At 52.8% G+C, this 12,553-nt stretch overlaps 1 protein-coding gene across 2 annotated transcripts in view; it reads right to left on the bottom strand.

Annotated features, from left to right (window-relative positions):
• Nucleotides 1-945: 945 nt before the first annotated feature.
• Nucleotides 946-12,553, bottom strand: part of POU6F1 (POU class 6 homeobox 1) — a 29,522-nt gene continuing 17,914 nt past the window's right edge. For both annotated transcript variants that reach the window (XM_058308216.2, XM_071218901.1), the window contains 5 exons: nucleotides 12,209-12,337; nucleotides 11,423-11,626; nucleotides 6,834-6,975; nucleotides 6,124-6,292; nucleotides 946-4,459 (listed from right to left, as the gene is read on the bottom strand). In XM_058308216.2, coding sequence (XP_058164199.1) covers nucleotides 4,114-4,459; nucleotides 6,124-6,292; nucleotides 6,834-6,975; nucleotides 11,423-11,626; nucleotides 12,209-12,337 — 990 coding nt within the window. In that variant the 3' untranslated portion in view covers nucleotides 946-4,113. The remainder of the gene's footprint in view (nucleotides 4,460-6,123; nucleotides 6,293-6,833; nucleotides 6,976-11,422; nucleotides 11,627-12,208; nucleotides 12,338-12,553) is intronic.

Below are 12,553 nucleotides of genomic sequence, written 5' to 3'. Positions count from 1 at the left end.
AGGAACCATTATTGGGTCCATTTCATAGATAAGAACACTGAGGCTTAGAAGAATTCATTGGCTTGTCCAGGGTCACCAGCTTGAGAGTGGTGAAACCTGACCCCATAGTCTGTGTATCTAACCAGCATGCTATCCCTTCTCTGTCGAGGGTTACAACGTAAAAGTGATCTGCTTCCTACCTATTTCTTCCTTTCAGGGATGAGTTTTGAAAGTGGTAGAGGCAAGAATATTGAATTTTCAGAAATGTAACGATGCCCACTAAGGAATATTTGATGAGGCAAGTTTTCTCATCCACAGAGTAGCTCCAAGGTACTGAATTTAAAATGAAGCACCAAGTGTTCACATGAGGTGTCCAGAAGAGGTAACTGTGCCACATCCAGGAACATCACCGAGCCCTGTCCTCTGGAGAATATTTAGAAAAAGACAGACAAGTGTATCTTGGAAATGTTTGAGCCTAAGTTTAAATTTGGAAGCAAAAGGAAGATTTCAAAAAGATCCTCCTTACCGATTATTAATCCTAAAATAAACTGAAGTGAGAGGAGATTCCTAAGCCTCGCCCCACCCTCCACCCCCACTGGAATGCAGATCTGCTTCCGTGATATTTCTGTCCCGGGGCCCAATTCCACCTGAGGGGAGAAGACCATGCAAACGTTTTACCCCTGGAGCTCAGCGAATGGGGGCAATGGACTCCCCCTCCCTTCTCCAGCGTAGCTAAGGGCACGGTAAAGCTCCTCCGACCCCAGAGCCTTTCGTCAGTCTTGGAAATCCATTATCCCCCGTGGGGAGGGCTCTGTAGCCCAGGTCACTGGCCCTCTTGCACTCTTGCGATGGGATTTTCCAGGCTGCAAGTTCTCTGACAGCAAAATCAGCTCCCTGCACTTCCCTGGCCTCTGACACTGGTTCCCCTGTATTCCTACCCTGAGAGGTGAAAAACGGGCAGACCCATACAAAAGAAAAAATACTGTTTATTCACACAACTACGTCCAGCGCCCCCCATTCTCCACTTGCCTGCCCTCTCTCCAGCCCTCAGCAGGCTTTGCCCCGTGAGGGAAGTGGGGGGCAGAGTCAGAACCTCAGTGTCATCGTCCTATGAGGCAGGAAGGAACTCGGGGCTTAGGAAGGTGGCTGGATTTCCAGGAACCCGGAAACGCCAGGGTCCCTCATTTCCAAACTTAAGTGCAGCCCCTAGACCATTTGGCCGAATTCTTTCCCTGGAACCTCAACTGGATAAAATGCCATAGTTAATGCAGCGCCAAAGGCCCCAGCCGGTTTACAGGAAGATTTGGTCTTTCTGTCATTCAAAACAAGAAACAAAGCCACACACGAACAGTTCAACCATTCCTGTGCTTTCGACTGCCTTTCCATGGCAAAGGAACCGCTGAGCTCTGGCTTAAATCCAGAAAGGTGCTTTCAAACCAAAATTTATCTCAAATCCCTTTGGAACCTGACACTAACTACCCCCCACCCCCCACCCCCCAAAAAAAAAAAAATCCTAAGCAAGTAGCCCAGGCCCCAGCTGCTTCCCGGTGGCTCTTGGGTCCGTCCAGGAGCAAGGGCAGGGATCACGAGCCGATCAGCTCAGCTTTGGGCACACTTCCAGCACCCACCGCACCCCTGCAGCCTCCTGCAGCCCCCTGTGTGGAAAACCTGGCCTGCAAACATTCTGCCCCTGATATTATTTCTCAAAAAGACTGACCCATCCTTCCAGCAGAAATGACGCTCTCATTCTAGCCTGGTTTAGGGAAGACAGATTTAGATGGAGGGGCTGAGAAAGCATGACCAGGCCTAATTTAGACCAGCAGTTCATGATCTTATTCTTGCCACGACACAGGACAGATGGTGTCCTCCTGCGTGACCACCGTCACAGACACACCCCAGATTACAGGCTGCACTCCCAGGGCACCAGCTGTGACCCACTTGTCTCTCCAAAAAAAGAAAGTGTATCTGAAAGCAAGTGCTTGAAGGTGAGAACCTGAATCTCTCTAATTTATTAAGGTGCGAGTCACAGAATCCTTTATAAATTCAGTACTTTAACTACTCTTTCTGAACACTTGTTGACAACACCTCTCCCAGGTGACCTCCCAGCATCTTCTCATCGAGGCAGGTAACCCTACCTAGAGGCTGTGACGCCTCCCCCTTGAGACTTGATCTTCCCTGGGAGGCCAGCTCAGGCAAGGGGCCCCCACCTCCTCCTCACACCCACCACGCTCCGTAAGGTATGGCTGGGCCAAATGCAGTTGGGCAGGCTGAGGGTGAGGGTCGGGTAATCCAGCATACAACTGTCCTCCTGTCACTGGCTGGGCTACCAAAAGGATGGTCACGCTGGCATTGCAGGGCCTGGGGGGGACTGGTGGGAGGCAGGAGAGGAAGCAGGGCATGCCAGAGGAAGCTGCGCTAGAAGGTGGCTCTGTGCTAGTGGCTGACAGAGGTGCGACGTGCCCTTGGCTTGGTGGGCAGTCCCCCAGGTGTACCCCATATGAGGCGCAGTGGAGGGCAGCTGCCAGAGAGCTGGCTCTGTAAGGACAAAGAGGAGTGGAGAGAGGGGGTAGCTGACCCCTGTGATTGTGGCCCTTTGGGGACAGTCTACACACCAAGCCTGGGCTCGTGTAGGCAAACAAGTCTCTTAGATCTTTCCTGGCCTCCTGGGGCTGCCCAGCCTGAAACTCAGGAAGGTGGACGAGATGCCACCCTTCAAGGTGCCAGCACAACACCCCATTCGCTTGAGGAGACATCCATCCTGATGCTAAGGTATTCTTGACTCTGAGAAGCACTGAGGGGATTTCTTACACACTTACATGGTCCAAGACTCTGGACAAAATAAGATTTCTTCACCGGTATCCAAGGCTTAATGTGACGAGGAAAATTAGACTTGTCATCTTCCACAAGAGACTGTCCAGGGCTGCCACCAGCTCTTTCTGGATTTTGTCCTTTCCCTTAGGGCCTTGCTGTCTGGTTTATTGTTTAATTTGCTCCTTCTGAGCAGATCCCAGTATTGGGTTAGTGTTGGGTATGGGGACAAGAAAGAGAGACAGCATTCCTTTTGTCATTTCTCTCTCCAGAGTTTTCCTGCTTGTTTGGGCAGTGAGATTTTCCAGGTTGCAAGTTCTCTTAACCCGCCCTCATTTGTGGGGGAAGGCGGCCAGGTACAAGGATTAAATTAAAATCTGGGAGGATCGACCTGCTGATCCAGGACAAGTAGAGTTCACTGTTGCTTTCTTCCAACATGAATGAAAAAGAGAAGGTTCTGGGGAGCAGACGTAGCTCAAATGATTAAACACCTGCTTCCCATGTATGAGGTCCTGGGTTCGATCCCTGGTACCTCCTAAAAATGAATAAACAAGAGAGAAAAAAAACAACCAGCTCTCACTGGGAAGCAGATGTATTAAATAGCTCAGTGGTTGAGCACCTGCTTCCCATGTATGAGGTCCTGGGTTCGATCCCTGGTACCAACTTAAAAAAAAAAAGGTTCTGCTTTAGTGCAATGCCCCTCCCTCTGCCCCACCCCTCCCCCAGGGAGACGTAGGAGAGGAGATCATATGTTCTGGTCCTGAGGCTGTGAACATCTTCTGACTGTGAGGTCAAGGCAGACAGTCTGACCTTCTAAGCAGCACATCACACTTTCATGAGTTTTCTCATGGTTCCTTTCAGGGGGACAGGGTGCCTGCAGGTGAGGGGGGTGGCGAGGCTGCAGTTCTTCCAATGGGCTGCCATCTGGCACACACACACGGAGGAGCAGAGGAGAAGGGGGGGAGAGTGACTGCCAATGACAACCAGAGCTAATGGGCAGCGGTGCTTAGGAGCTGCTACAACCCTGCCCCAGAGAGGGGAGTTTCTGGTTCCCTACCAGAATTCACCCTTCAGAAACCATGTTAGCAAAGTGCTTCTTCTCTAGTGACACCACAAATGCCCTCCCTTGGCATGACCAGCCCAGAGCTCAGGGCCCTTAGCGGGGCCCCCTGCCCTCCCCAGATGTGAGTCGCGTGGGGCAGAGGAGGGAGGCGTCCCACCGCATGCACACAGCGGAGCCTCCTGACTCGGGACAAGCACAGCTGCACGTGGCAAAATGAGAGGGGGAAGTACAAAGTGCAGGAACACAGGGCTAGGGGCTGAGCCCTACGGGATCTGAAAGACATTCAGCTTGCTGGTGTTCTTGAGCGTCTGGCGGCGATTGCAGAACCAGACCCGCACCACCTCCCGGTCATAGTTGAGCTCCTTGGCGATCTCCGTGATCTCCTGGCCTGTGGGCAGTGGGTTCTTCTCAAAGTAGGCATTGAGAGCCTCGATGGCCTGGGGGGTAAAGGAGGTGCGGCGTTTGCGCTTCTTGGAGGGCTCGCCTCCCACAAACTCCATCAGGTTCTGCTGACCCTCCTGGTTCCGGAGTTCCGCCTCATTCAGCCACTTCTCCAGCACCGGCTTCAGCTTCTGCGCACTCTTGGGTGTGATGTCCAGCTTCTCAAACCTGTAGGCAACCAAGGCCAGGAAGGGTCAGCGAGAATGCCTTGGTCTCTTCAGCAAACCCCACACCTGGGTGTAAGCACTACCCTCAAGGGGCTGCCACTCTTTAAGGCTGTAGAGACCTCACCTGGTGATCCCCCACCACACACACGTCCACCAAGACCTCCTCTAGCTCCACTAGGCCCAGACTGCGCCGACGCTCCTGCCTCTCAGGTCGGAACCGGGAGACCATTCCCATGCCTTCTGCTCAGGAGGGTGAGGATAAGAATCCAACTTCTTTTTAAGCAATCACTCCAGAACTATTACACCCACAGGAGTGAAGCCTGCGGAGGAGTCATTTTGAGAGGCTCTCCGGAGATGGCAAGCGAAAGGCGTGAGTGCTGGCCTCCTTCCACTGTACTCTCACAGCAGCGTCACTAACAGCCAGGCTCCTCTTGCTAGCTGAGCCCGGATGTAACTTCAGAACACCCAACATGGCACTCTAATTACGGGGTTGGCAGACAGATGAAACCTTCTGGCCATCCCTGAGCCATGCACGTATTCCTATTTGAAACCTTCTGCTGTCCTTTGATACTGGTACCAGAACCAGTTTGTAAGCTTCACAAGGAAAAATCAGCTACGTTCCTTTATAGTCACCCTTCATGAGAGAGGGAGTTGGAAGCATGAGAGGGGTGCAGTGACTTAGAGTTGAGGGTCAAGCCAGAAGTTCCACTTCTGTGACTGATTTCATAAGCTATACTCCTTCTCCCTCTAGGATTCCTGAATGGATTCAGGTCTTAGGTTCCCCCCCAAAAGACCATATAAATGCTCAGAATTGGGAGAGAAACTTCAGAGGGCCCCTGGTAGGCCTGGCTCAGTCTTTGGAAACTACAGGTGTCCGTATCTGTGACAGTTTGATATTGTTTAGGAATTCCAAAAATAGATATCAGATTATGTTTGTAAACTGGTCTGTCCCATATTAGATTCTATTGGTTTCAGAGGTTTCCTTTTTATTGGATTAAATAATGATTAAGGCTTTGATTGGGCCACATCAGTAGGACGTTGCATCCCCACCCCCTTGGTAGGTGGGGACTCAGAGAAAATGATTAGGCTCAGGAGTTAGTTGGAGTTTGGAGCTGAAGCCTGGGAAGTAGACACACAGGAGAAGAACACAGAGGAATAGAGACAGCTCCACAGACACGGGAGATGCCTCAGGAAGAGACCAGCCGTGTGCCTGATCGTGGGCAGCTGCCCTTGTGGAGAGAAGCAAGCCTGAGCCTGGAGATAATGAACCCCCGGGGAGCGAGACAAAGCCTAGAGAACCTGATGGCCTACAGCTGATATTGGAAGACGCTGGGACCACAGAGCCTTAAGAGGACAGAGGAAGGCTGAACGTCGGCAGCCATCTTGCTCCAATACATGGCAACAGACTTTGGTGAGGGAATAACTTATGCTTTATGGCCTGGTAACTATAAGCTCCTACCCTCAATAACTACCCTTTATAAAAGCCAACAGATTTCTGGTATTTTGCCTCAGCAGCCCTTTGGCTGACTACTGCAGTATCTACCCTGAAGAAAGGCTTCCTGAAATGGAGGAAGGCAGGAGAATATGGGAAGGGGACAGCTTCCCCTTCCCAGCGGCCCCAGCACCGAGGCGGGCCCTGACCACGTCCAGGGCAGCCTTACTCACCGGCAGATGGCTGACTGGCTGTAGGCCGGGCCTTCTGTCGCGGTCAGAGCCTGACCCACCTGGGTCTGCGTGAGGCCCAGGGAAAGCCGCCGGATCTTAAAGTTCTTGGCAAACTCCCGGATCTCTTCTAAGTTGATCCCATCCTCATCCAGACTTGGAGTATGCGGCTCTAAGCCAGAGGAAGGGACCAGGGGTGAGTGTGTAGATGAGAATCATCATCACTCCTCTGGCCCATTGGTCCGGCCTGGGGCAGCAGTGAGGGGTGAGGACTTTGGCCAAAGGCTCCATCCTTGAGACCCCTGCCCCCCAGGACAAACAAGACTTGGAGGAAGGACACCTGGACCAACCTGTCTGAATTTAGGTGTCTATTTTCAGTTTCCTCCAGCTCGAACTGCTGGCCCTTCTCCATGCTCCCTATGCCTGGCTCCAAGCTCACCCGTTGGCCATCCGCATTCCTCAAATACTGGGTGAGAGACCACAGTCCAAGAAGCCAATGGCTTCGCCTCTCAGAGAAGCAGCCTCCTCTACCATCATGCCCAGAATCCAGCTCAGCGGAAGGCGAGTGGGAAGACCAACCCCTTGCATCAGGCCTCTGCCCTTCCCCTTCAAACTCTGGGGAGCTGATTAAGGAGAGCAGCATCTGAAGAAGCTGGGGTGCCCAAAGAAATGCCTTCCCCCTTCTCTACACTCCCTCTTCAGGAGCCACTTACTGGAAACCAGCTGGCTGACAGTAGGAGTCTCTGAGCAGGTAATTGGGATGGGAGCAGAGGCAGATGGCTTGGCCGCTGGGGCTGGGCTGGCGATGACCACGGCAGGCTGGGGCACCGTTGGAGTGGGCTGGATGGGCTGCACCTATGAGGAGAGCACCAACAAGCCCCTGCTGCCCACCTGCCCGACTCAGAGGTTGGATTCTCTAAGTGGACCAGAGGCAGGGCATGAAATCTTCACTTATCCAGCTCACTCCCATCCATGTCCCTTCAAAAAGCAAGACTAGAAGCTTCTTATCAACACTGCCCAACAATAACAACACCCTAGGTAAGCACAGGGGCAATATGCCCAAGCAAGCTTGAGCCTGGCAGTCACCTGTGACACAGGAAGGTGGGTCAGAGGCTCAGAAAAATTCAGTACACTTGACCAAAGCACAAACAAGTGTCAGTCCCTGGCATAACTGCCCTCAAATCTCTGCCCTCAAGAGAGAAGCCGAAATCTGATTTTAGAGCCAAGGCCCCAAATGTCCATCAATAGGGAACTGGTTAAATGATTTCTGGGGCCACTCTACAATGAGATCTGTGCAGCCAATAAAAAGAATAAGGAGGGGAAACGGACTTTGGCCCAGTGGTGAGGGCGTCCGTCTACCACATGGGAGGTCCGCGGTTCAAACCCCGGGCCTCCTTGACCCATGTGGAGCTGGCCCATGCGCAGTGCTGATGCGCGCAAGGAGTGCCGTGCCACGCAAGGGTGTCCCCCGCGTGGGGGAGCCCCACGCGCAAGGAGTGCGCCCATGAGGAGAGCCGCCCAGCGTGAAAAGAAAGAGCAGCCTGCCCAGGAATGGTGCCGCCCACACTTCCCGTGCTGCTGACGACAACAGAAGCGGACAAAGAAACAAGACGCAGCAAATAGACACCAAGAACAGACAACCAGGGGAGGGGGGGAAATTAAATAAATAAATCTTTAAAAAAAAAAAAAAAAGAATAAGGAGGGAAGCAGCTGTGGCTCAAGCAATGGGGCTCCCACCTACCACATGGGAGGTCCTGGGTTTGGTTTCCAGTGTGTCCCAAGGACAAGCAAGACAGTGAGCTACTGTGGCAAGTAGATGCAACAAGATGATGCAACAAAGAGACGCAAGGAGAAAACACAATGAGAGACACAACAAAGCAGGAAGTGGAGGTGGCTCAACGATTAGGCTCCTCCCTCCTACATGGGAGGTTCCTGGTTCAGTTCCAGTGCCTCCTAAAAAAGAAGATGAGCACACAATGAACAGACACAGTGAGCACAAACAATGGGGGGTTGGAATAAATAAATACACAATTTTTTTTTTTTTAAGAATAAGGCATATCTCTTAACTGCTGACATGGAAAGAACTCTGAGTCACAGTGTTAAGTGAAAAAAAAAACCAGGTGGAAAATAGTTGTTGTGTTTTTTTTAATGGAATGTTTTAAAAATACATATGGGGAAGCAGAGGTGGCTCAAGCAATTGGGCTCCCGTCTACCATATGGAAGGTCCAGAGTTAAATCCCAGGGCCTCTCGGTGAAGGCAAGCTAGCCCGTGCAGTGAGCTAGCCCAAGTGGCAAGCTGGCCCAAGCAGAGAGCAGGCACAAGAAGATGATGCAGGGAAACGGACTTTGGCCCAGCGGTTAGGGCGTCCGTCTACCATATGGGGGGTCCGCAGTTCAAACCCCGGGCCTCCTTGACCCGTGTGGAGCTGGCCATGCGCAGTGCTGATGCGCACAAGGAGTGCCGTGCCACGCAAGGGTGTCCCCCGCGTGGGGGAGCCCCACGCGCAAGGAGTGCGCCCGTGAGGAATGCCGCCCAGTGTGAAAAGAAAGAGCAGCCTGCCCAGGAATGGCGCCGCCCACACTTCCCGTGCCGCTGACGACAACAGAAGAAGACAAAGAAACAAGACGCAGCAAATAGACACCAAGAACAGACAACCAGGGGAGGGGGGGAAATTAAATAAATAAATAAATCTTTAAAAAAAAAAAAAAAAAAAGAAGATGATGCAACAAAAAGAGACACAGATGAGAGACAGTAAGAGATCAGCAGACCAGGGAGCTGAGGTGGCACAAGAGATTGAGCACCTCTCTCCCACTCCGGAAAGTCCCAGGGTTGGTTCCCAGTGCCGCCTAAAAGAAGACAAGCAAACACAGAAGAATGCACAGCAAACAGACACATGGTGTGTGTGTGTGTGGGGGGGGAATAAATAAATAATTTAAAAAAATTTTTTTAAAACATATGAATTGGGGGAGTGGGTGTGGCTAAAGCAGTTGAGTGCCCACCTCCCACATGAGAGGTCCTGGGTTTGGTTCCCGGTGCCTCCTGAGAAAACAAAAACAACAAGCAAAACAAATGAAAAAAGAAAAAGAAAAACAACTCAGGGGAACCCATGTGGTTCAGAGATTGAGTGCTGGCTTCCCACATACAAGGTTCTGGGTTCAATCCCCAGTCCCTGGTACCTCAAAAAAAAAAAAAAAAAAGAATTTATGGGAAAAAATCTTGAGGCATATAAATTCATTGCTGGGGATAGAATTAGAAGAGATGTATACTTTTTACATTAGACGTAAGGTTGGGATGTTTATAAAATCATGCCTTATATTTATAATCAGGAGAATCTATAAATATATATATATAAATCGGATGGATCCTATTCCCTGAATTCTGCCTCTAATAGCTCTCAAGTCCTTCTCCTCTTCATCCTTGGTTCAGAGTTCCTGTCTCTTGCTTGAACTGTTTAACCTGCCTCCTAAGAGGTGACAAGAACACAAGTCTCACCTCAGTCCAGTTCCTCGCTATTTGAGGGATTTTTTTCCAATGCAAATCTGGTCATTAATTTCCCTGCTAAAAACTCTTGAGGGCATCCACTATCAGTAATAATATAAACAATAAGAGCTACCATTTATCGGGAAGCCGATGTGGCTCAAGCGATTGGGCGCCCATGTCCTGTATGGGAGGTCCAGGGTTTGATTCCCGGGGCCTCCTGGTGAAGGCGAGCTGGCCCACGTGGTGAGCTGACCCGAGAGAAGTGCTGGCCTGCATGGCAAGCCGGCCTGAGCAGAGAGCTGGAGCAGCAAGATGATGCAACAAAAAGAGACACAGAGGAGTGACAATAAGAGATGCTGTGAAGGGAGCGGAGGTGGCACAAGAGATTGAGCGCCTCTCTCCCACTCCGGAAAGTCTCAGGGTTGGTTCCTGGTGCTGCCTAAAGAGAAGACAGGCAGAGAAGAACACACAGCGAATGACAAGGAGAGCAGAAAATGAGGGGTGTGCGGGGCAGGGGTGGATAAATAAATCCTTGGGGGGAAAAAAAGAGCTACCGTTCATCAAGTGCTTTCTGGGCACCAGAGTGTCAACCACCTAACGTGTAATATATCCTTCCCTGTTCCTAACAACCTTCTGAAATCAGTATTCTTGAAATACCCATTTGCAGGTGAGCCCAAGAGGTTATTCACAAAGCTCAGCAGCAGCTTCCCCTTCTTCCCCTTCATGAATCAAAACGCAAGTAAAACCTGGGCATTTAGAACCTGTAAGGGGGAATTTCAGTCTGTAAATCGGCCCTCTTGATCACTCTTCAACCCCTTCCTCTCTACCTGGAACCCATGATCTGTTATTTTCTCCCATTTCTCTTCTCACCATTCCTTAATAAATTACTGGTCTAACTAAAAAAAAAAAAAAGCAGCAGCAGCTCACCACCTTCAAGAACCACTCGCCTCAACGCGACCTGGGAATAACCTACTAAGAAACTCTGGGGGTGGGGCCCAAGAATCTGCATTCCAACAGGCCCTCCATGCGATTCAGATGCACCTTCAAGACCGAGTCCCACTGCCCAGCACACTAGCCTTCTTTCAATTCCCTCGAGGGGGAACCCTCTACTACTCTCACATCCACCTCTGCGCGGGCCTGTCTGGCACTGCTGGCTCGGCGGGGGCTGCCCTTCCGTCCGCTCAGCCCTTTAGATGAGTTCAGTGGCCCCTGCTCTGGAGCCTGGCCTAACCCCAAGGCGGTCAGGACCTCCCTTCTCAGAGTTCTCCCTCAGAGCGCCCTGCTCACGCCCATCACCGTCTTTGTCCCTCTGCCTTGTACCTGTCTCCGGCATTGGGCTACCTAAGGCTAAGAAGAGTATCTGATTCATCTTGATACCTTCAGCACCTGGAATATAGTAGACACTCAAAATATGCTCCTAGAATGAAAAATAAATGAATTACCAAAGCCAGGGCACAGAGTGCAGGGGTGAGGGGTAGAGAGGTGAGGGCAGGGGGTGGGGGGGACAGAACTAACCTCCACGGCTCTTCCAGCCGTTTGTTCACCCTGGAGCTAACCCAGGCCTTCTCTGACCACCACCTCCCTGGCCTTCTCAGGACGCTGGCCTCAGGGGACACACACACATGTTTTTGGTGTGTGGGGGCAGGGGCTGCGGGACGGGGCTGTTTCCCTGGGCAGAGCATGTGTGGATTCTCGTGGGCCTTCGACCCCGGGACCTCGCTTTGCTCTCAAAGAATGTTCTCCCGAGCCCAGCAGTCTGGAGGGAAGCAGTCCATGCCAGACGGCGGCACTGCCCGGCCCCCCACGCCCCAGCCCCTGTACCTCACTCTTCGCAGGGCACTCAGGCGTGCTCGGCTTCCGGAGAGCTGTGGGCGGAGGCAGGGAACTGCTGGCCAGCGTCGCGATCACTTGGCCCTGGGCGTTCAGCAGCAGCTGCGGGGTCACGGCCTGCACCTGCAGGCTCTGGGCCGGTGCTGGGGCTGCCACACTAGCTGAGTTCACCACCCACGGAAGTGTTCCAATAACCTGGGAGGAAATAAGGCCGGGAGCCCGGGGGTGAGGGCTGTGGCCGCCTCCACCCCGACCCAGATCTCCACCATGGCAGGGGGAGGAACCAACTTGGACAAATCCCTTAAGCCCTCCGGGTCTCACTTTCCTCATCAATAAAGTGAAGGACTTGGTCTCTAGGGGGTTATTCTATCCCCAGAGCTGTGGGGGAGCAAGGACTGGTCTGGATGTGGATTTTGCCAGACCCCGGTGCAAATGCTCGTGCTGGCACATCTTAGCTGTGTGACAATTTCTCCGAACCTCAGCCTTCCTCCTTGTAAAAGAGTAATAAAAATCTCCACCTGATAGATCTGTACTCACATGGAAGCGGGATACTATATGAGAAAGCACTTGGAAACCAAGGTTGGGTCACAGACGGGTGCTCCATACAGGGAATCCGCACCCCCCACCCCTCACTAGAGCGAGAGCTGCCACACAGGAGAGGGGAACGGCGCCTTGGCACCCCGCTTGAGTTTCTGCCAGGCTCAGCCGAAGCCCTGGCCCCCTCCCGGCCAGCCTCGCCGCGCCCCCTGCCCCTCGGCCCTGGCTGGGGCCACTTGCCTGCCCCTGAGCGCTGGTGAGGATCTGACTGCTGATCCCTGGCACGCCGGGAATGGCGCTGGCAATGACCGGAGCGGTCGTGAGGGAGCCCAGGATCTGAGTCTGCCCCCCGAGGGAGGCGGCGCCGATCTGCAGGTGGAGGAGGCGCTGTGCTCAGAGAGGCCACAGGGAGAGAAAGAGCCCGAGGCGGAGGGCAGAGGGCGCGGGGCGGGGAGGGAGGGGTGCCGGGCAGCCGTGGACAGGGGCTGCAGGCCCGTGGCCACCAACGGAATAGCATCCAGGGCTGGGGGAGGCGGGGGCCTGGGAGAACGGGGCCATAGGCGTGGGAGAGCCACTCTGGCTTCT

This window comes from Dasypus novemcinctus, chromosome 12 (genome assembly GCF_030445035.2).
Source record: "Dasypus novemcinctus isolate mDasNov1 chromosome 12, mDasNov1.1.hap2, whole genome shotgun sequence".
Taxonomy (NCBI): domain Eukaryota; kingdom Metazoa; phylum Chordata; class Mammalia; order Cingulata; family Dasypodidae; genus Dasypus; species Dasypus novemcinctus.
Note: the sequence above shows the minus strand (reverse complement) of the source record. Positions and strands in the feature narration are given on the sequence as shown.